The following is a 21,952-nucleotide window of genomic DNA, read 5'->3' as shown; positions in this document are numbered from 1 at the left end:
ATTATACCTGTCATCATACCATATAATAACTTATACCAACCTAAACAAAAAATCATATTTGTTACAAGATATTCTACTAATGTAACTTCTTAATCATTACATTTAACTAATGGTATTATGGGATGTAATCAATGGCCCATTTTTATGCCTCACTCCCTGTTTTGACAATTCACGTATATCTATACCAATGAGATTTCGGAATAGCTAACATTATTACAAAACTTTATATGAATTTCAAAATAAGACAATTTAACTCATAGCTATCAAATTGAATTCACTATTAGTTAACTAACATAAAAATGAAATTAGAACTAATGAACTTGGACAATTGGAAAATAACATTTCAATTCAAGCTTCATTGACGGGTCATGCTGAAATCTCTTTCCGACTTAAAATTTAAAAGACATATACCTGAAAATGGAGGTAGAAGAAGTAAGTTTCAGCAGTTACAGCAGTAACAAATTCAGTAGAATATACTGATAACACAGTAAATCTGATCAAGAATAGGATTCGAAGAGCCCAGATGCACAGTAAGATACTTTGAAAGACACTTCAGATTTTAACTGAACAGTGGAATCACACAAAGTTGAACAGATTCAACACGAGAACAATATTTCAGATTTCAGCTTTTCTTCAGTTACAAATTCAGTTTGTTTCTGATTTTCTGTTTCTGATGTTGTATCTGTGTGTGAGTGTATATGTGAGTGTTCTATTTTCGGTTTCCTTTCTTTAAAATCTCAGCCCTCAAAATCTCTTAAAGATTATCTCTTAAAAATTCTCTCTGCCTTTCTTTTTCTTTCTTAGAATCTTCCTTCTGAAAAATTCTGCCCTTAGAAATTCTCTATGAAAATTCTGTTTTTTCTTCAAAATTCTGTTTTTCTCTCTTAAAATTCTCTCTTAAAAATTCTCTCCAAATTCTTGTTAAAATTCTCTGTCTTCTGAACTGTCTGTCCAGCTCCTGTATTTATACAGGGCTGGTCCTAGGCAATTTAAGTGTTTCTTGGACCCCCTTCTTCTTTTAAAAAAACAGAAAATCCCATTATGTAAAACCTTTTCCCTGATTTTCAGCAGCCCATTATCCCTTGTTCCCCATTAGTATCATTAACTAATAGCCACTAACATTACATTATAATATACTAGTACTAACACCCTGTTTTTTACTGCTCATTCCCAGAAATGCCCCTGAAATCTTGATGTTATTACTGAAAAATCAGAACCTATAACAAAACAGATTCTAAAATCTGTACAAACTTAGTTATCTCCTGATTTACAGCTATAACCAATCCTATTAACTTCCTAACACAATTGCATTTGACCAACTTTTGCAAACTTGAATTCAAACTGGACATTACAGCAATATTATACTGAATTCAGAACTAACAACATATTACTGCAATTATCAAAACAATTCAGACTGGACTTAATACTGAACTAGAATCAAACACACACAGGATCATTGTCAATACTGACAATGTCCTGAAACTTTAATGTTCAGACAATAACATATACAACATACATTTGAATTCACTGATTCACAGACAATCATGATTTAATTGACGAGCATTAATCAATTGACTATTTACAACATTTGTCAATAATTAGTCTAAAATAATAGAAGCAGACTGTTTTAGTCAACATTTTCAGAAATGAAAAAATTCGTAATATAATTAATCGACGAACTTAATCGAGTCGATTACACACATTGTAAATAACCACAACCAACAGAAACAATTCACATTCGGATTAAATAGACAGAAATGACAGAATTGATCAAAACAAATATGAAAAATTAACAAGCTATTAATACGGACAACAATACACGTAGAATACACAAAATAAATAGAAAAATACCTCTGAACTTTAATCAGACTCGATCCCAACTCAGCTTCGGATTTTTGTTTGAAATCAAACAGACCTTAGTCGAAGTATTTTCCACTGAAAATACTTCGACTAAGGTCGATTAAACCTCAATCCTTGAATCAATTTGGACAAAAAATCCAGAAATTTGGTATTTCTAGGTTTCCTGAAGGCTCGATTTGGGATCTAATCATTTCTGGTTAGATTCGAGAGAAACCAAGTATGACACAAGGGTGAGGGAAGCCTAGGGGTTGATTGGTGTCACTTTGGAACAGATCTGGGTAATTTTTTGTTTGACTCGAATCTTCAAAAGAAGATTCGAGAAGCTCTGAAGTGATTCGAGCCAAACTATCTTCAGATCCATAACAAGGGTTGTTAGGGGAAGCCATGGTGTTAATTTGGGGTTGATTGGTTTAAGTCTGAACTTGGCTCGAATCTTCAAATGAAGATTCGAGAACCTCCAGGGAGATTCGAACCAAGCAGGTAACATATTCGGATAGAGGAGGCTCAGGGGGTTCTGGGGTGTTACTTTGGTGACCGGCGGCGTTGATGCCGCCGGGTTTCAGGCGAAGGGGAATAGGGGCGGCTAGGGTTAGGGGTCTGTTTGAGAAGATGATGAACAGGAGAGGATGGGGGGGGTGTTTAGTTAGGGGCCGGGGTAAGGGTTTGGGATTTATATAGGGGTGGGATGGATCGATATCGTCCGTCCGATCAAGCAAGATGAAAGGCCAGGATTAATTCATTAAACCAAACGACGTCGTTTGATTTGAAGTTGGGGTCGGATTGAATCGGGTTAATGGATCGGGTTATGGGTTGCGGGTAAGGGTGATGAGATCTTGGCCGTTGGTTGTATTTAATCCAACGGCCCTTGATTAGAGATGACCAAACGACGTCGTTTGGTATTAGCTTGGGACTGGGTCAGACTTGGCTGTTTGGATTGGGCTGTGGGGGGGATTTAACGTTTTGGGCCTGGATTTTAATCCAGGTCCAATTTTGTATAACTTGTGCTATTTTTTTTTATCATTATTTTCTAATTTCATTATTAATTAACAAAAATCTTAATTAAAAATTATAAAAACAAAATTACCTTTACAAAGATATTAATTGCCTTTTTAACAACTATTAACACATAGACAACATTAATCACACAGTGGAACATTAAAAATAGAACAAAATGCATATTTTTATGATTTTATTTAAATTATCTCTTAAATGCATAATTAAATCCTATATGCATGCAATATGTATTTTATTTTATTTTTATTTTATTATGACAAATATAAACATTTACGGACATAATACAAATATTTAACACCACGCAAATTCACAAATTACACAGTAAAAGAAATTTATTTTGATTTATTTTGGAGCAATTTTTCGTAATGCAAAAATCACGTGCTCACAGCTGCCCCTCTTTGTGCGGAAACTCGAAGAGTTTAGTAATTCAAATCTTCTACAGATCTCGCATTCACCCTCGTAACAGTTAAGCCCACTCTCTTAAGCGACCCAAATTCAAATTGCAACACATATATTTCACTGGTAAAAGAGATCTTCGAACAAATAACATAAGGATCACACAAACTTCAGAACATTCCGCAGGAGATAACCCACCTGCTTTGCCTCAAACTCTCTTTATACCCTTCCACCATCATAAACATTAAGCAGTGAGTTAATCTTCCTGAGTCTGGACTCATATCACAATGTGAAATCTACTTCACTTCCCAACTAGACAACATGAAAAGATCTTTCAACACACCCACAACTCGGGGTTATGCATCAAATCACGATAGAAATCAAGCACCAGATAGTTCTTGTTACCCCAAAGCAGACCCTTCTCGTCTCATTCAATTCATATGAACACATCTCACAGTCACATCACACTCATAACGTAACTATCAAGTCATCACTTCCCTTAATAGGGATACTATCGAACATATAAATCCAGAAACACAAGCTAGCATAATCAACAGCTCAGGGCTCAAGCTACAAGCAAGGCCCGGCCTCAAGTCCTCCAGACTGGCCCAACATTAACACACAGAGATCACATCTCGCCCCTCGATCAGGGAATCACAAGCCGTCGATGCACAACCAATACTGTGCACTCATGCACGCATACGAATGTGTGGAAGAAATTCAAAGAGTTACATTTCAAGTTGAATCAAGAACGCACAATAAGAATTCAAGAATGTCAAGTTTTTCCTAAAGGTTCTGCAACCTCCCGAGGATAAGTACAGACGTCTCCGTACCGATCCGCGAGACTCTACTAAACTTGCCCATAACTCGTGAGACCTATGTAACCTAGGCTCTGATACCAACTTATCACGACCCTAAAACTGACCTGGCCGTGATGGCGCCTATCGTGAAACTAGGCTAGCCGACACAACTCCCAAATTAACCATTTAATCAAAACAATCATTTTTAAGCCTTCAATTAATCAGTTATCTCATAATATAAGTATAAATGAACAGTGCATAATTAATTACACAAGTCCAACATTGGGGTGTCACAAGTCACGCGCATCTATTAAGGTCTAAAAATATACAAAAAAACAATCTAAGGGATACAAGAGGGAGAAGAGCAGGGGCTGCGAACGTCGGGCAACTACCTTGCTAACTCCAATGACTCTTCCACTGAGCAATCAACAGCCGCTACCGGGTTCAGAACTACCTGAATCTGCACACAAGGTGTAGGGAGTAATATGAGTACGCCAACTCAGTAAGTAATAAAAGTAAATAAAAGCTGAGCAGTAAGAAAATACGTAAACCACATCATAACACTACAACAAATGTAGATCATTTCCAAAGCAGTGCACAAAATCATTTACTTCAAAAATCATGCTCAGTTTCGGTAAAAACCTTTTTAAAACAACTTTCAATGTTTTCAAATGAGTGCTAAAATAGTGAGTATAAATGATAAAAATGTAAATAGATCCTCTTGCAAAAACATGTTCCATAAACCGCCCCTCGGGCATAATCGCAATAGAACCAGCCCCTCGGGCTACCTCACAATCACTCGTAATCAGCCCCTAGGGCATAACATGAATAAAGAACCGCCCCTCGGGCAAAACATGGATCAAGAAGAGCCCTTAGGAAAATAATATGAAACAACAACAGCCTCTCGGGCTACATCATATCACTCACACTAGGTACCCGTGCTCACTGAGGGTGTGCAGACTCTGGGAGGGCCCCCTTAAGGCCCAAGCACAATAACAAGCCATCTCGTGGCATAATTAATATATTACTCACTCAGGGTACCCGCGCTCACTGTGCGGTGTACAGACTCCGAGAGGGGCCCCTTACGGCCCAAGCGTAATATCAAGCCATCTCGTGGCATAATCAAACAGGCTCTTGGCCTCATATCAAGCCACCTTGTGGCGTAACAAATCAGGCCCTCGGCCTCATAATCATAAATTAGTACCACACTACTGTGGCGCGCAGCCTGATCCCATTATATCCTCACAACATAGGCCCTCGGCCTCACTCAGTGAGAAACCTCTCATGCCACTCGGGCAACAGTAAAACATGATGCTCAGCCCAAAATATTATTTAAAATATCAAAACGGAGTAAATATGACTAAGTTATGAAAATAGTAAAATACAGCATGACTGAGTACAAATATGAAGTCAAAAATAGTGAGGAATAGTAGTAAAAATCTCCTAAGGGTCCAAAATAGTTAGAACGAAGCCTTAATATGGCATTCAGCCCAAAACATGGTAATAATTTCCAAAACATAATGATATCAAACAATTTTCAATCAAATACACGACTTAATAGTCATACGGGACGGACTAAGTCACAATCCCCAACGGTGCATGACCCACGCTCGTCATCTAGCGTGTGCGTCACCTCAAAGTAGCACAACGATGTGAAATCCGGGGTTTCATACCCTCAGGACAACATTTTAAATCATTACTTACCTCAAATCGGTCCAAACTCTAGTCTGTGATACCTTTTCCTCTCGAATCGGCCTCAAAATGCTCCAAATCTAACCAAAATCAGTATATTATTATCAATATACACTAAAGGAACAAAGCCCAAGCAAAAATAATCAAATTAACTCAAAAATCACGAAATTGGCTCAAACCCGGCCCACGGGTCCATGTCTTCCGATAAAAATCACAAAACTCGAAAACTCATTCGCTCACGAGTCTACCCATATCAAATTCATCAAAAGCCGACATCAAATGACCATCCAAATCCCCAAAAATCAACTCTCCAAACCTTCCTCCATTTTTCCTAATTTTCACCCTAAATTCTCAAATTAAATGATAAGAATCAAGAAATAATCATGATATTTAATCAAATTTGAGTGAAGAACACTTACCCCAATCAATGCTCTGAAATCCCTTAAAAATCGCCTCAATCCGAGCTCCATAGCTCCAAAAATGCAAAAATGACCGAAATCCTCGAAATAGAGTACTTTATAATCTGCCCAGGCATTTACCTTATGCTATCACGGACAAACTAATGCGATAACAAAGCACAAAATTTTTCAGCCCTTCTTTTACCCAATGCGATCGCGGCCATTCCCCCGCGACCGCGTAGAATAAATTTTTCCAACAGCCTTCTCCAACTCTTCCAGATAGCCTCTAGTATAATGGTCATTACATTTTGTACAAAACTCCAAATTACAATTGCTTTAACTTTCTTAAAACTAGACATCAAGGGATACAACTTTAATTTTTAGATCATCTTCAGATTCCTTATAGATTGTGAGATATAAGCTTCCAAAATTGGGTCAGTGCAGCAGATATTTTACTCTATGCGATCGCGGGAAGACTTACGCGATCGCATAGCACAACTCCAATTTTCCAAATTTTCTCTATGCTAACGCGGTCAGATCTATGCTAACGCATTGTACACCCCTGAAGCCAAAAACTAGCAACTAGAAATGGCCTAGAAATGGTCCGAAACCACCCTGAAACTCACTCGAGGCCCTCAGGACCTCAACCAAACATGCCAACACATCCCATAACCTCATTCAAACTTGTTTCAAACTTTGGAACGCTCAAAACAATATCAAAACATCGAATCACCCTCAGATTCAAGCCTAAGAATTCCAAAACTTCCGAATTCCGAATTCGATCAAAAAGTCTTTCAAACCTCGTCCGAATGAACTAAAATTTTGCACACACATTACAAATGACACAACGGACCTACTCCAATTTCCGGAATTCCATTCTGACCCCGATATCGAAATTTCCGCTACCAACCGAAAAATGGCAAAGTTTCAATTTCACCAATTCAAGCATAAATCTACCACGGACCTCCAAAGTACATTCCGGACGCGCTCCCAAGTCCAAAATCACCTAATGGAGCTAATCAAATTATAAAAATCCAAATCCGAGATCGAATACTAAAAAGTCAAAACTTGGTCAAACCTTTTAAATTTTAAGCTTCAAACTAAGAACTATTCTTTCAAATCCATTTCGATTACCCTGAAAACCAAAACCGACGATTTACATAAGTCATAATAAATCACACGGGGCTAGTCATGCCCGAGAACTTGCGTGCGAAGTTCAAAAGCTAAAAACGACCGGTTAGGTCGTTACATTAGTATAACTATATACAATATTGGTATCATATGCTAGTTGAATCATTTTTTTATTGTATTAGCTGCATTTAATTGGTAAACTATTTGATTTTCGTTTAATAATAGTAATATAGTAAAATATTTTGAAATACTTTATTATATTAATATGTGATACGCTATTTTTTTATTTTTCTCTTATGCATGTGTGTTAATGTAATAGTAGTATAGTCATATAGTTGTCGGAAATTAACCAGTAAAACTGTATACCATGTTGGTATCATATGGTAGTTTTAACATTTTTTTGGTTGTTTTAGCTGTATTTTTAAGTGAATTATATTCTGCAATTATTTATATGAACATAATTTGCAGTGTTGATTTTTGTGTGTGCTGATGGACCTAAATTATATGTATTATGTAATAGTTTTTATAGTTGTAGGCAATTGTTAGAACGATCCCATACAATTATATACCCTGTTAGTATACAGAATGAGCAAGCCGCTTTGCGAATATTTAGCTTGCAATGCGAACATATAATTTTCTCATACTTTTATTACATCTTTTAATGTTTTGGTACAGTAATATTGTCTCAGATAGTTGTAGCAATATTCTAGAGCAATCATATACTCTGTTGGTATACATGTATACCATATTAGTATCATATGCTACTAAAAGTCTTTTTTTGCTACTTATATTTTTATTGCATTTTCTAGTATTTTATTATCATTTCTATTCTAACTAGTATATATGGAGATTTGGTGACCGTAAATTATGTTTTCTTGCTCCATAACTGATTATGTTACTGCTAATGGTAGAGTGTATACTTATATTTGTAGGGAACGAGATCAAGATTTGCATGACAATCACGTGTTTATTCTTAAAATCGTATTATATAATTTATGGTGCTCAGTAGCAGTCAATGTAAAAATCAGTGAATTAGATCAAGTGACAATTGATATTATTTCAGTTTCATAATTGAATTTAAAAAAAATGAGAAAAAAGACAAAAGGTATATTATACTAGTTATATTAAAAAAATGTGAACAAATATTTATTATATCAGTTATTTTTCTTATTGTATAAAAAAATAGTAAAAACAGTAAATGAAATTAGATTATGAAGAGAAAAAGAATATAACAAAAAGAACTTAAATGAAATTAGAAAAGGAACAAGAAATAAAGAAAAGAAAAAGAAAAAATGAGTTAAATAGAATTAGAAAAGGAACAAGAAATAAAGAAAAATAAATAAAGAAGGAGTCAAAATTGGTGTGAAATAAGTTATGTTAAAAATAACAATAATATGATTTGGGCAAAAATAAATGAATAAAAGAGAAAAAGAAAAAAATAAGAAGAAAACGAGAAAAAAGAAAAGGAGAAAAGAAAGAAAAAAGAAAGAAGCATAAAAATAAAAAAGAATTGGAAAAAAATGAGAAAATTCCTCACAAAAACTACTATTGGTAGGACATGCAATTAGTTTGATGGGTAGAAAAATAAGGGAAACTTACACAATTGTCCCAAATAAATCTCAACTTACCAACCTCTAGTCATTAGTCATAGACTTACTAAAACTAGCCAACAAAAATTGAAAAACCAAATATTAGGGTTCTTTCTCTCAAAGAATCACATGCAAAAATTACCTTCCATATTTTTACGTGTGATTAGCAACACTAGATAGCAAATAAGGTGATGAAATACAAAAATATATACAATATTCCAAAAATCTAAACAAAAAGGAACTTTTTCGATGGGTATAGTTGAAATTCATTGAAAATATATAGATAAGTCAATATACAAAATTTGAGGAAGATTGGAGGTGATTTGACCTGGTTTTGTATCAAAATTCGTAATTAAATCGAGTTCAAAAAAAGTCTTCTTCGACACATGTATCACGCATGTATCTCACACACAGGTATACATGGATATACATGTGATACATAACTGATACAAATATGATACATATGTGATACACATATTATTTTTTTCATGTTCAGTTTTTACTTCGAATTTTCAATTCAAACCACCTCAAAACTTCACCAAATCATCCCAAAACTGAGATTCAATCTCCTTAAGTTGTGCCCAATCTATTCTAATAGCACCCACTCAAACAAAGCAAAAATTTGATATTTTTTTGCTACAAATATCAAATTGCCTAATATTAGTAATATTTTATCAATTGACCAATTTTTGTAACGAGCTACTTATAAATGGACATAGCTGATAATTTTCCAAAAAATAAATAAGTAGGTAAGGATAAGTAATTTTATTTTTGTGGGTAAGTGTGTCATTCACCCATGATTAATTACTTTAGGTTTGATAGGCAGATTGTGTAGTTTACTCTCAATTTATAAGACTCATCTTATCGGCGACCTGGGCTTAAGCCCAAAATTCCTCATAATGGGCTGGATGAAAATGCAAAGAAAAAGAAAAAGCCCAAATTGAGATCAGCTTCTTGCTTAAATTCCTGGCAAACCCTAAGCTGCTAACTTGCTAGTACTCGGCCATATCTTTCTCCAGCAGCGAGCTCCTCACCTTGGCGTTCTCTGACGGAATCAAATGGTTAGATATTCTTTCCTCTGTCTAATTAGACCAAACCTAATACATGTATTGTTTGCACAATTTTAAATGGTGAACCACACTTATAGTGAATCAGATTATCATATTGTGTTTACTTACTACATGTATCTTCTTCTCAAAGTTGTAATTATATGGATTAACAAGTAAGAATCGATTTTCTGTTATTTACAAAAAGAACCAATGTTTTTGTGGTGAGCAGGGGATAGATCTGAAAGCGGGGGGTAAGAGCAAGAAGACGAAGCGCACAGCGCCTAAGTCTGACGATGTTTACTTGAAACTCCTTGTCAAGGTTTGATTCCTCTAACTTTCTCTATTGTTTTTTCCCCTCAAATCTTGTCAAATGTTTGACTAGTGGATTTTGTTGTATGTTAATAGCTTTACCGATTTTTGGTGCGGAGGACCGGATGCAAGTTCAATGCTGTGATTCTTAAGCGGCTATTTATGAGCAAGACAAACAAACCACCTCTTTCCCTTTCGAGGTTGATATCTTATGCCAAAGGAAAGGTACATCTCTTCTCCTTTTGCGTGTATCTGTTGGCGTTCAAATTCATTTTATGGACTGAAGTTGATATTTGCTGATGTTATGTTTTAGGAGGGTAAGATTGCCGTCATTGTTGGTACCATTACGGATGATGTTAGGGCTTATGATGTTCCGACACTGAAGGTGTGTGCTTTAAGGTTCACAAAAACTGCAAGGGCAAGGATTGAGAAGGCTGGTGGAGAGTGTTTGACATTTGATCAGCTTGCTCTTAGGGCCCCACTTGGTCAGAACACGGTATTGAGTCTTAACCTTATCGCTCTTTTATCTTCTGACTGTAAATTTCTATCAAGTTTCAGTTAAGCTATAAAGGTAGTTAAGTTTTGATGTCACTACTAGTGTTCAGATATTGATGCATTATAGTCTTAGATTGATCAATATAGCTGCGTTGTTCATTGCACATAGTTCTTCTTGGGAATCTCTATATGATTCTGAAGATTTTATCTGTGCATAGAGAAAACCTAAAAGAATCCTATCTGCTTGAGCCTTTTCCTAGTTGAATCCATGGAGTTGCGCTTCAATGTTATAGGATAACATCTTTCTTGCTTTTCAATTTATTTTTTATCTCTTTTGGGAGACAAACTTTGGGGAAGGCTTTCCTCGTGAAATTTTCCCGACAAGGAGAAATGTTATGCAATGCAAACAGTTGTTTTATTTAAGGAATAAGGCAACTGTTTGACTTCTTTAATTTAATTTCGAGCGATAGCGGTGCTATATTGCATCAATCTGCGTTGTGCATGACTTGTCAAAAAAAATCGAGTTCTGAATTATATTTGGTTTGTTTCCCCTGTTTCTTTAGAAGAACACTTCTTATGTTCAGATATAGTAAAATCCGCGAGTTGAAATTGGCAAAAATGGGGCTAACAAAATTGAAACTTAAAAAAGCTGTATGTGCATGTTGCAAGGTGACCATTCTATTACCCAAGCATCAGGATTTCTAATTTTACATTACATACTGGAGTAGGTGCTGATTTTGAAAATCCATGCAACAGAGAAAGACGTGTGATGTGCTCCCAAAACAATTTTCTTTTGTGTTCATTTGATTTTTGAAGTGGTCAAGTGTCACTTTGATTCTAAATAATTTGTTATGTCACTTAATACTAAAAATGTTAATTGCATTTAAAAGTTATGTACCAGGAACAAAGATGTTAATCAAATTTGCCCGGATAAGGGGCTTATCAAGTAAAAGGCCGTGCAAGCATCAATTTTTTGAACTTAATATGGTTGGTTGTTGATTGTGAAAATTCATGCAACTGATAGAATGCATGGTATACTTTCTTGTGTGCATGTCATATGCTTAAATTGTGCAAGTTTGATTTTGTGCTTGGTGGCTATGAATGCATTGTATTATCCATGCTTCCATGTTGGAAGAGGAAGTATAAGAAAACACCAAACCAACTACTTCGGCTTGTTTTGCGTCTCCTGTCATATGTGGCAGATGGACATAAGTTCTTGGGTTTCTTCTAAAATTGAAGAGTCATCACTGTCTTCTCATGATTACTGAAATGACTTCAATGTCAATCTAAGAAGTTGTGTGTTAATATTAGTATGTCAATGTGCAGCTTCTCCTCAGAGGTCCTAAGAATGCTCGTGAAGCGGTGAAGCACTTTGGTCCAGCACCTGGTGTTCCACACAGCCACACCAAACCATATGTGCGTTCAAAGGGAAGAAAGTTTGAGAGGGCACGTGGAAGAAGAAAGAGCAGGGGTTACAAAGTTTAAGTTGATTTTCATTTGTGCTGTCAGGTTGGCTTAAGCAATTATTGCAGCAATAGAGATTTTGAAAACTAGTATCCAGTTTTGGAATTTGCTTATGTTTACTTATTTTTTTAGGATATTTTAATCCTATGAACATCCAATTTTGCTGCTTCAAGGTGGATTTAGGGTGTGATTTGAAAATCGAACTCGACTGCTTTTGGTTAATGCCTACTAGTCTTGATTTGAGTTGTCTGTGGCTGAAAGTCCACGCTGCTCGAACATAAGGGTATTTGTTTTGGAACTTTATTGTTCTTAACGAGTGGAAAATCTTCCAAGAATAGATATTAAGCCTGATACCCTGTGTCCCTACCAGTCGAATTGACTAATTTGAGGAGCAAAATTTGAGCTTAATCCTTTTCCCATATATACTAATTGAAAGGTGAAATTACTAGTATGAAATAATCAACGTGAAGGAATTTTAATGGCACATCTGATACTCTTGTGATTGCAGAGGGCAACTATTCTGTTCAAGATTGCAATACCCCTACTCTTTCATTATTCTCTAGTTTGTTCAAATATTTTGATTATACCCAAAATCCCGTCCACTCGAATGTAAAATAGCTTGGAGTTGGGTGCAAGTATCTCTCTTCCCTGTTGCAAGGAGTAGCGCTGTTTCAATCCCACGTCGAATCCGCAAATTAGGGTATTTGGCAGGATAGAAGTAATTGAAGATGTTTTCCATTAAATTTATTTTTGTAAGTGAATTTTTTTCTTGAAAACATGTTAGATATTAATAATAATATTAGCAAATCTAATTGATCAAAAAGGTTGAATAATAATGTTGAAATTTTGGATTGAGCTAGTGATATGAAATTAAAAGTTAAAGATAATTATAAAAATGACTTTCATCAATAAAAATGAAGTTATTTCCCGATGCTGATGGAAACTAATTTTCCTTGACAAACATTTTCTTATAGTGGCGGAGCCACGAGTAAGGGAGCCAAGACGTCAAATCTAGGCGGACTTAGATTTTAATAACTTAAAGCAATTTTACAACTCATTTGTTACTAAACTATTATATATAATTAAATTTCTTTTTACACTATTTGTTATATTTTCTCAAGAATGAGAATCAATAGAACCCCCTTGCTAACACGTACCTTCGCCTCTATTTCTGGTAACTAAACACTAAAAAATGACGTTGTTACATAAGTAATTACTAGCTTTCCTACATTATTTTTGTTGATGAATGTCATGACCTGCCACATCATCATATCACGTAGGTGTTACGTGGCATATATTTTTGCCATATGGAATGGTTACTTAAGTTTGAGACTAGATCTTGATGGAATATTCTAGAACTATGGAGAATTTCCTTGAAAATGTTCTAGATATTTATGCACTTGTAGGAAGGTTCTAGAGAAATATAGAGGTTTCCTTAGGAAGACCCTAGAACCCTATAGAATTGTTAGGAAAGTCCTTAGAAGATTCTAGCTATGTAGAATATTCTAGAGAAGGGACTTAGTTGTAAATATGGAAGGACTTGTAGAACAATTACTATTTACATACTAGCCCCTAGGTGATTAGTATAAATAGGGGGCATTAATTTGTAATTAACCTTTATTTGTTTTATTTCACCCTGTTTTGTAAATCAACTTCAGGTTTATTTCACCCTTTTTTTTGCGCTCAATTACTGTGAGTGGGCCTCACCAGTGGTAGCGGTGATATCCCATCCTGCCTTTGTTTGGCTTTGTGGTGTTCTGTGTGTATTTCAGGTTAGGGCCTGTGGCTATTATGGCGAACGACACGTGTGCGTGCAAACATTAAAGAACAACCCGAGTGAGTGTCAGCAAGGGGCAATGGGAGTTGGACGTGAACGTGCTAGGTGGCTGCAACATCGTCGTATATACCGAGAAAATTCCCAGGTTCTACTAGCGGGAGTTGGTACCTCCCATTTTTCTGTTTATCTTTGTTGTGTTGGTTAAATAAATTGTTGTCATCTTTCTTCGTATTAGTGTTCCTATAGTTGCAATTTGATTTTTTTACTAGTTTGGTCTGTTGCCTTGTGTGCGTTAGTGATTCCTTTTAGTCTGCCGTAGGTATAGTGGCTGTGGTTTGGGATGGTAGAGTGACGTCATGTCCTTGGGGGGAGCGTGGGGTAGGGCTGAGGTTAGGGGGCGGGACAGGAGGCAATAGAGGTAAAGGGAACAAGGGTGTCTATAGGTTGAGAATTGGGTCATGGAACGTAGGTACATTGACAGGTAAGTCTATAGAGTTGGCGAAGATCCTCCAGAAGAGGAGGGTCAATATAGCTTATGTTCAGGAGACAAGGTGGGTAGGGTCGAGGGCGAAGGATGCAGACGGGTATAAACTTTGGTACTCAGGAGTCCAGAGAGGTAAGAATGGAGTGGGTATCTTGGTGGATAGGGAACTTAGAGATTCTGTGGTTGAGGTTAGACGAGTGAATGATAGATTGATGACTATTAAGTTGGTGGTTCGTGAGTACACCCTAAATGTCGTTAGCGCCTATGCGCCGCATACGGGCCTAGATGAGGAGGTTAAACGGTGCTTCTGGGAGGGATTAGATGAGATTGTGCGCCAGGTCCCGCATGCTGAGAAGCTATTCATAGGAGGGGATTTCAATGGTCATATTAGGTCGATCTCTGGTGGTTATGGCGAAGTGCATGGAGGCTTTGGCTTTGGGGAGAGGAACGGAGTAGGTACCTCGCTGTTGGACTTCGCTAAGGCATTTGGGTTGGTAATTGCGAACTCTAGCTTTCCGAAGAGGGATGAGCATTTGGTTACTTTTTAGAATGCAATGGCGAAGACTCAGATTGACTATCCCCTCCTTAGGAGATATGACAAAGGGCTGTGTAAGGATTGCAAGGTGATTCCGGGTGAGATACTCGCGATGCAGCATAGACTCTTAGTGATGGACGTGGGTATTATGTTAAAGAGGAGGAAAAGGTCTTCTCGAGGAAGACCAAGAATCAGGTGGGGAGCCTTAACTAAGGATAAAGCCCAAGAGCTGGAGGGGCGGTTGTCAGATATGGGAGCCTGGAGGAACAATGGCGACGCGAGCACTAGGTGGTCAGTCACAACAGACTGTATAAGGGAGGCTACGAGAGAGGTGTTAGGGGTCGCGACGAGAGTCTCTGGTGGGCACACAGGAGATTGGTGTGGAATGAAATGGTCCAAGGTAAAGTGGAAGCTAAGAAGGTAGCGTACCTGAAGTTAGTGGGGAGCATAGGTGAGGAGGAGAGGCGAATGTGCATGGAGAGAATAAAGTCGCCAGGAAGGAAGCTAAGCTGGCGGTCACAGAGGCTAAGACCGCGACGTATGGTCGTATGTATGAGGAACTGGGGGAAAAAGGCGGGGAGAAGAAGTTATTCCGGTTGGCCAAGTTGAAAGAGAGGAAGGCTCGGGATTTGGACCAAGTGAGATGCATCAAGGACGAAGATGGTAGAGTATTGATGGAAGATGCCCGATTAAGAGGAGATGGCAGACTTACTTTCAGAAATTCCTGAACGAAGAAGGGGATCGGGTTATTGCGCTAGGGGATTTTGAGCATTCCGAGAGTCACTGTGACTCTACGTATTGCAGGCGTATCATGGTTGAGGAGGTCGTGGGAGCATTGCGTAAGATGAGTAGGGGCAGAGCGACCGGGCCAAACGAGATTTCGATGGAATTTTGAAAGTGTGTGAGGAGAACAAGTTTAGAGTGGTTGACTGGGTTGTTTAATGTAATTTTTAAGGAGAAGAAGATGCCAGATGAGTGGAGGTGGAGTACGATAGTTCCATTATATAAAAACAAAGGTGATATCCAGATTTGTAACAATTATAGAGGTATTAAATTACTGAGTCATACCATGAAAGTGTGGGAGAAGGTGGTTGAAGCGAGGGTGAGGATGACATTGTCTGTATCCGATAACCAGTTCGGGTTCATGCCGGGTCGTTAAACCACAAAAGCTATACACCTTGTTAGGCAGTTGGTGGAACTGTACAGAGAGAGAAATATGGATCTGCACATGGTGTTTATTGACCTAGAGAAAGCATATGACAAGGTTCCTAGAGAAGTTCTCTGGAGATGCTTGGAGGCTAAAGGTCCGTCGGTCCCTTACATTATGGCAATTAAGGACATGTATGCTGGGGCAAAGACTCGAGTTAGGACAATAGGAGACGATTCTGATCATTTTTTAGTAGAAATGGGATTACACCAAGGTTCTGCCCTCAGTCCGTTTTTGTTCGCCCTGGTGCTGGACACATTAACTCACCATATTCAAAGGGAGGTGCCATGGTGCATGCTATTCGCCGATGACATAGTTCTGATTGATGAGTCGCGAGCCGGTGTTAACGATAGGCTAGAGGTTTGGAGACAGGCTCTTGAGTCTAAGGGTTTTAAGCTGAGCAGGACGAAGACGAATTACCTGGAGTTTAAGTTTAGCTCTGAGCCGGGGGAAGTGGACGAGGATGTGAGGCTTGAATCACAACTCATCCCAAGTAGAGGCAGGTTCAAGTACCTTGGGTCGGTTATCCAGGAGGGAGGGGCGATTGATGAGGATGTTACACGTCGTATTGGTGTAGGATGGTTGAAGTGGAGGTTAGCATCTGGAGTCTTGTGTGATAAAAGAGTGCCGCTGTTACTCAAAGGTAAGTTCTATAAAGCGGTTGTTAGACCAACCATGATGTATGGGGCTGAGTGTTGGCCTGTAAAGAACTCACATATCCAGAAAATGAAAGTAGCAAAAATGAGGATGCTGAGGTGAATGTGCGGACACACTAGAATGGATAAGATTAGGAATGATGATATTCAGGAGAAGGTACATGTGGCTCCCATTGATGACAAGATGCGGGAAGCGAGACTCAGATGGTTCGGGCATGTTCAGAGGAGAAGCCCAGATACGCCAGTTAGAAGATGTGAGCAGTTGGTTGTGGAGGGCACGAGAAGAGGTAGAGGGCGACCTAAGAAGTATTGGGGAGAGGTGATCAGGCAGGATATGGCGAGGCTTCAGATTTCCGAGGGCATGACACTGGATAGGGAGATGCGGAGGTCGAGTATTAGGGTTGTAGGTTAGGAGATAGTTTGAGTCTTTCCTTATTTTGTACCATTGCGAGACCAGTCTGGTAGGGTTTTTGTCTATGATAATTAGTGGCAATATTGTGTCTTACTATTTCACTTTTCATCGCAGAAACTATTTACTAGCTATCGCTCTTGCTTTGCATATTTCTTCTGAATTTCACGTTGTTCCTATTTTTCATATGATTTCTTTGCTGATACTAATATTGTCTCCTTTCTGTCTTTTTGTTTTCTTGAGCCGAGGGTCTTTCTGGAAACAGCCTCTCTACCCCTTCGGGGTAGGGGTAAGGTCTGCGTACACACTACCCTCCCTAGACCCCATTAGTGGGATTTTGCTGGGTTGTTGTTGTTGTTGTTGTTGTTGTTGTCATTTGTAATTCATGAACCAAGCAAAACAATCAAGTTCTCTCTTAATACAAAAGCTTCCTTTGGCAATTCTCATGTGTTCTAACGTTCCTTAGCGATCTTTAGTGTAGTACGACTGACTTGGCATAGCAAGAACGCGAGCAAGTTGTGCAAGATCGTGAGCGAGTTGCCAAGTACCGCACGTGCACTTAGTTTAAGACTAAGGACGTGACAACGTGGTATCAGAGCAAAGATTATGACTAAGGAATGTTAGAAAGAATACAAGAAATTGTTAGAAAGAAGTTTTGTAGGGAACCATGGTCAGAATTACCAAGGGCTTGGTACTTGTAGAAGGGATCAACGTGAAGGTCCCTAAGCAAAAGCAGTATCGCGGTGCATGGGACGCACGCGAGGTGGCAGACTGGTGGAAGCTAAGGGAGCTCCGACAGAGGCCACAATTCAGGAGTATGTGCGCGAGTTCACTGCCTTAATGCTGTAAATTCGGTCATTGTCCGAGGAAGATTTCCTCTTCTACTTCATGGATGAGTTGCAAAATTGGACAAAGCATAAGTTAAGAAGGCATCAAATAGCCAACGTGAATGGGGCCATCGGAGTAGCCTAGTCACTTGTTGACTTCAAGATGGAGCCTGCCAAGTCCAAAGAAGGCAACACCGAGAGGGATGAGGGAGATCATGATGAGGAAAACGGGAAATGCATAGCCGAGGTATACAAAGGTAATGGCAAGGGGCCATCCCATAACGGATAGGGGTCCAAGAGAAATGACAAGGGGCCAGAAAATGGTAGGGAGTACGTGTCTAAGGGAGGGTGCTACTTCTGTGAAGGATCACATTGGGTAAGTGAATGCTCAGAGTTGGGGAAGCTTGCAACAATGATAGGGAACTTTGCTTAAGCACATAAGGATGACACAGGGGGAACCGCCTGTATTGGAGGGATGCGCTTGGAATCTAAGCCGAAAGTAGGGGATTCCAAAGCCTATCTTGGCACCATGCAAATGGAGCATGGTGGCAGCAAGAAAAGTTGGACGGACATAGTTGAAGAGGATGACGAGTTATAGAGTGATGGCATGCTATCAGACTCAGACGATGCACCAAGCAGAGGGTTCAAGTTTGCCAGTAAGGCTGGACCACGGAGGGCAGCCAAATAGGGAGTGGAAGCATGGACTCGATGCTTGAGAAGCTGCTAGACTTGGTTGAGTCATGGGAAGATTCAGGTCAAGAGCAAGGAGGGGCATCCGATGGGTGGAGGATGGAGGCCATCATTGCTAGCCGTCCAAAGTACAAACGGCGTAAGAAGAAAGGTAGCCAGTACCTTGTGAAATGGGAAGGAGAACCGCTTCATAGGGCATCATGGCTAATGGACAAAGATCTCTGGCGACGCCAAGGCGAGGTGCGCACATATGTGTCGATGCTTTGTGCCGAGGGAGGCACAAAATTGGGTGAGGGAGAGTGTCATGACCCGCCACACCATCATGCCATATAGGTGCCACTAGGCATATATTTTTGCCTTATGGAAGTGTTACATAAGTTAGGGAAAAGATCTTGGTGGAATATTATAGAACTATGGAGAATTTCCTTGGAAATGCTCTAGATATTTATGCACTTGTAGGGAGGTTCTAGAGAAATATAGAGGTTTCCTTAGGAAGACCCTAGAACCCTATAGAATTGTTAGGAAAGTCCTTAGAAGATTCTAGCTGTGTAGAATATTCTAGAGAAGCGACTTAGTTGTAAATATGGAAGGACTTGTAGAACAATTATTATTTACATACTAGCCCCTAGGTGAATAGTATAAATAGGGGGCATTCATTTGTAATTCATGAACCAAGCAAAACAATCAAGTTCTCTCTTAATACAAAAGCTTCCTTTGGCAATTCTCATGTGTTCTAACGTTCCTTAGCGATCTTTAGTGTAGTACGACTGACTTGACATAGCAAGAACACGAGCAAGTTGTGCAATATCGTGAGCGAGTTGCCAAGTGCCGCACGTGCGCTTAGTTTAAGACTAAGGACGTGACATGAAGCTACTATTTTCTAGCCGCTTGTACAGAACGAAATCATGTCAAGGAAACTTTTGATAGTCACACTTTTTCGTCGCATACTAATGTGTTTCATCGTATGAAATCGTGGAGTTGCATGATGAACATAAGATTTTAGTTAATAACAATAGAAGTATAAAGTACATCTCGAATAATCAAAAGCCAACTATGATAGATAATCTCATAAAATACAGTGGTTATGTGTGTACTACGTACTACAAATTGTATTACATGGGCGCAGGAGCACAATCAAGGGAATCTTCAGACGAAGTAGGGCCAAAAGTGTAGGATCGCATATAGGTGTTCATAACATGCAGCGGAAGGCAATAATAATTCTGGGCAGAACTTTTCGTGTTTAAAATTTATTTACATGTCAAAGATCGGATCTAAGACGTATCTGGTGAAGAGAGTCTTGTTTCAAAATTTTTCTTCGATTGTGCGAAGACTCTATGCGTATTCACACCGAGACCGATCCTTGCTATCAACTCTTTGATCAATGAAATCCGTGAACAAAATATTGTGTTGAAATTTTTCTCAAAAATCTCAACTCAATGTTACACGACAAGAACTGTTATTGTCAAGAATGTTTGTCTCTTGATTTTTATGGCTTCTCAAACCTGTTATTTTTCACTTCAAAATGGAAGCTAAAAAAGGGGAAGAATAGAGAGTTTTTGCTACTGCAATTGAATGTCATCCGATTCTAAATCAAGAGTAAGTCTTTTAATATAAAAATTAAATCCATTGAAAAATATATTCCATTCTAAGTGGGATGATTATGACAAACTTCCTTTATTAACTTTATAAAAGTTTTTCATTAAAAAATATATCCCATTCTAAGTGGGATGATTATGAAAACTTCATTTATTAACTTTATAAAAGTTTTTCATTGAAAAATATATCCCATTCTAATGGGATGAATTTTCTAAGATCTTGAGGAGTTTGAATTGAAATTCTGCCGTAGGTATTCCTTCATGGAATTCCATGTCCAATCAAAATTGGATCAAGAGTTCTTCATTAATATTATATATATACACCTTATATAACAAATATTAATTATATATATCATATATATATATATATTTCAACCAAGAGATACAATTTGATTTTCTGTCCAAATAGAAACTTCAATTTATTCACAATATTAATTATATCCTCTGTGCTAGCAACGAATATAATAATATTTCATTTGGACTAATAACTAAATTTATTTGACTAATTAAATTCCTTAATTTAATTATCAAATAATAAAGTAATTAATCCTTTAGCAACGATCAGAACACTCGTTAGTGTGCGACCCCATAGGTTCAATACTAAGCCGGTAGTAAATTGATCACAACAATATACTAATTAAGGGTGGCGTCTAGCAACACTCCTTAACAACCGGATAGAGTGAAGTATACAATTTACTCTCAAGAACCAGTAGAAGAATAATATAGTAATTCCTTCTGCCCTTATAGCTCTGGATCACCCTAGGATATGATTCAACTGTCAAATCCAAATAGGCGACCAACTATGTGTTCATGTCAAATATAATCGACCATTGAATGACCTAAGAAACTCATTTCTTCTTTCATTCAATTGCCCCGGTCAAGGTCTTAGTTTGGTCGTTTATAATTCATGACAACATGAAGCTTAAACTCATTACCAAGAGTTGACAGATTCCATCTTGGATCAATCACTAATTCTACAAGTATTTAATCGTACCCAATATCCTTTCAACTATCGCCCTAGGGCCATAGGTGTCTAGTATCAAAGCACAATAAATAACTTGTCAATTACTATGACGATTTCAGGTCAAAAGAAACTCTTACATCACATTCTTCAAGAGAATATCCTATTGACAGTTTATGGTAATTCTAACCATTAGGAATTGTCCAATGAGTCAGTTCAATGATCATATCTCTATATGCATCATCTATCTATGTGATTCAGTTAATGAGATCAACCAATCTTTATCCTATAAAAACGATCACATAGATATTGATCTAACCGGATTATTAATGTCCAAATTAATAATCCTATGATCAAGAACTAAATTTATATTAAATTATAAGAAACTTTACCCTCACTATCATGATCTCAATCACGATGACAAGTCTCAAAATTTAATCAAGGACCTTATCAAAATAATCAAGCAATTAATAATAATGATAAAAGAATATCAAATGCCATATATATATATATATATATATATATATATATTATATGAAACAACATTCATGAAAAATATGTTCAAGTCATCAAACATGAGATTGGATCTAGGACATATCTAATATATCCCTAAC

The 21,952-nt window shown here is 37.8% G+C and overlaps 3 protein-coding genes across 3 annotated transcripts; all 3 read left to right on the top strand.

Moving 5' to 3' along the window:
* Nucleotides 1-9,854: 9,854 nt before the first annotated feature.
* LOC104223056 (large ribosomal subunit protein eL18y-like) lies at nucleotides 9,855-12,400 on the top strand. Its single transcript, XM_009774404.2, has 5 exons — nucleotides 9,855-9,941; nucleotides 10,159-10,248; nucleotides 10,335-10,463; nucleotides 10,552-10,734; nucleotides 12,060-12,400. Exons 1-5 carry the CDS (start codon nucleotides 9,939-9,941, stop codon nucleotides 12,216-12,218), a joined length of 564 nt encoding a protein of 187 aa, XP_009772706.1. The 5' UTR covers nucleotides 9,855-9,938; the 3' UTR covers nucleotides 12,219-12,400.
* A 1,653-nt stretch (nucleotides 12,401-14,053) lies between these two features.
* On the top strand, nucleotides 14,054-15,006 carry LOC104223057 (uncharacterized). The gene is made up of 2 exons (XM_009774407.1): nucleotides 14,054-14,119; nucleotides 14,284-15,006. Exons 1-2 carry the CDS (start codon nucleotides 14,054-14,056, stop codon nucleotides 15,004-15,006), a joined length of 789 nt encoding a protein of 262 aa, XP_009772709.1.
* A 6-nt stretch (nucleotides 15,007-15,012) lies between these two features.
* On the top strand, nucleotides 15,013-15,417 carry LOC138883233 (uncharacterized). Its single transcript, XM_070163903.1, has one exon. It carries the CDS (start codon nucleotides 15,013-15,015, stop codon nucleotides 15,415-15,417), a length of 405 nt encoding a protein of 134 aa, XP_070020004.1.
* Nucleotides 15,418-21,952: the final 6,535 nt, after the last annotated feature.

Source organism: Nicotiana sylvestris, chromosome 12, assembly GCF_000393655.2.
Source record: "Nicotiana sylvestris chromosome 12, ASM39365v2, whole genome shotgun sequence".
Classification (NCBI taxonomy): Eukaryota; Viridiplantae; Streptophyta; class Magnoliopsida; order Solanales; family Solanaceae; genus Nicotiana; species Nicotiana sylvestris.
This window is presented reverse-complemented; position numbering and strand designations above follow the sequence as displayed.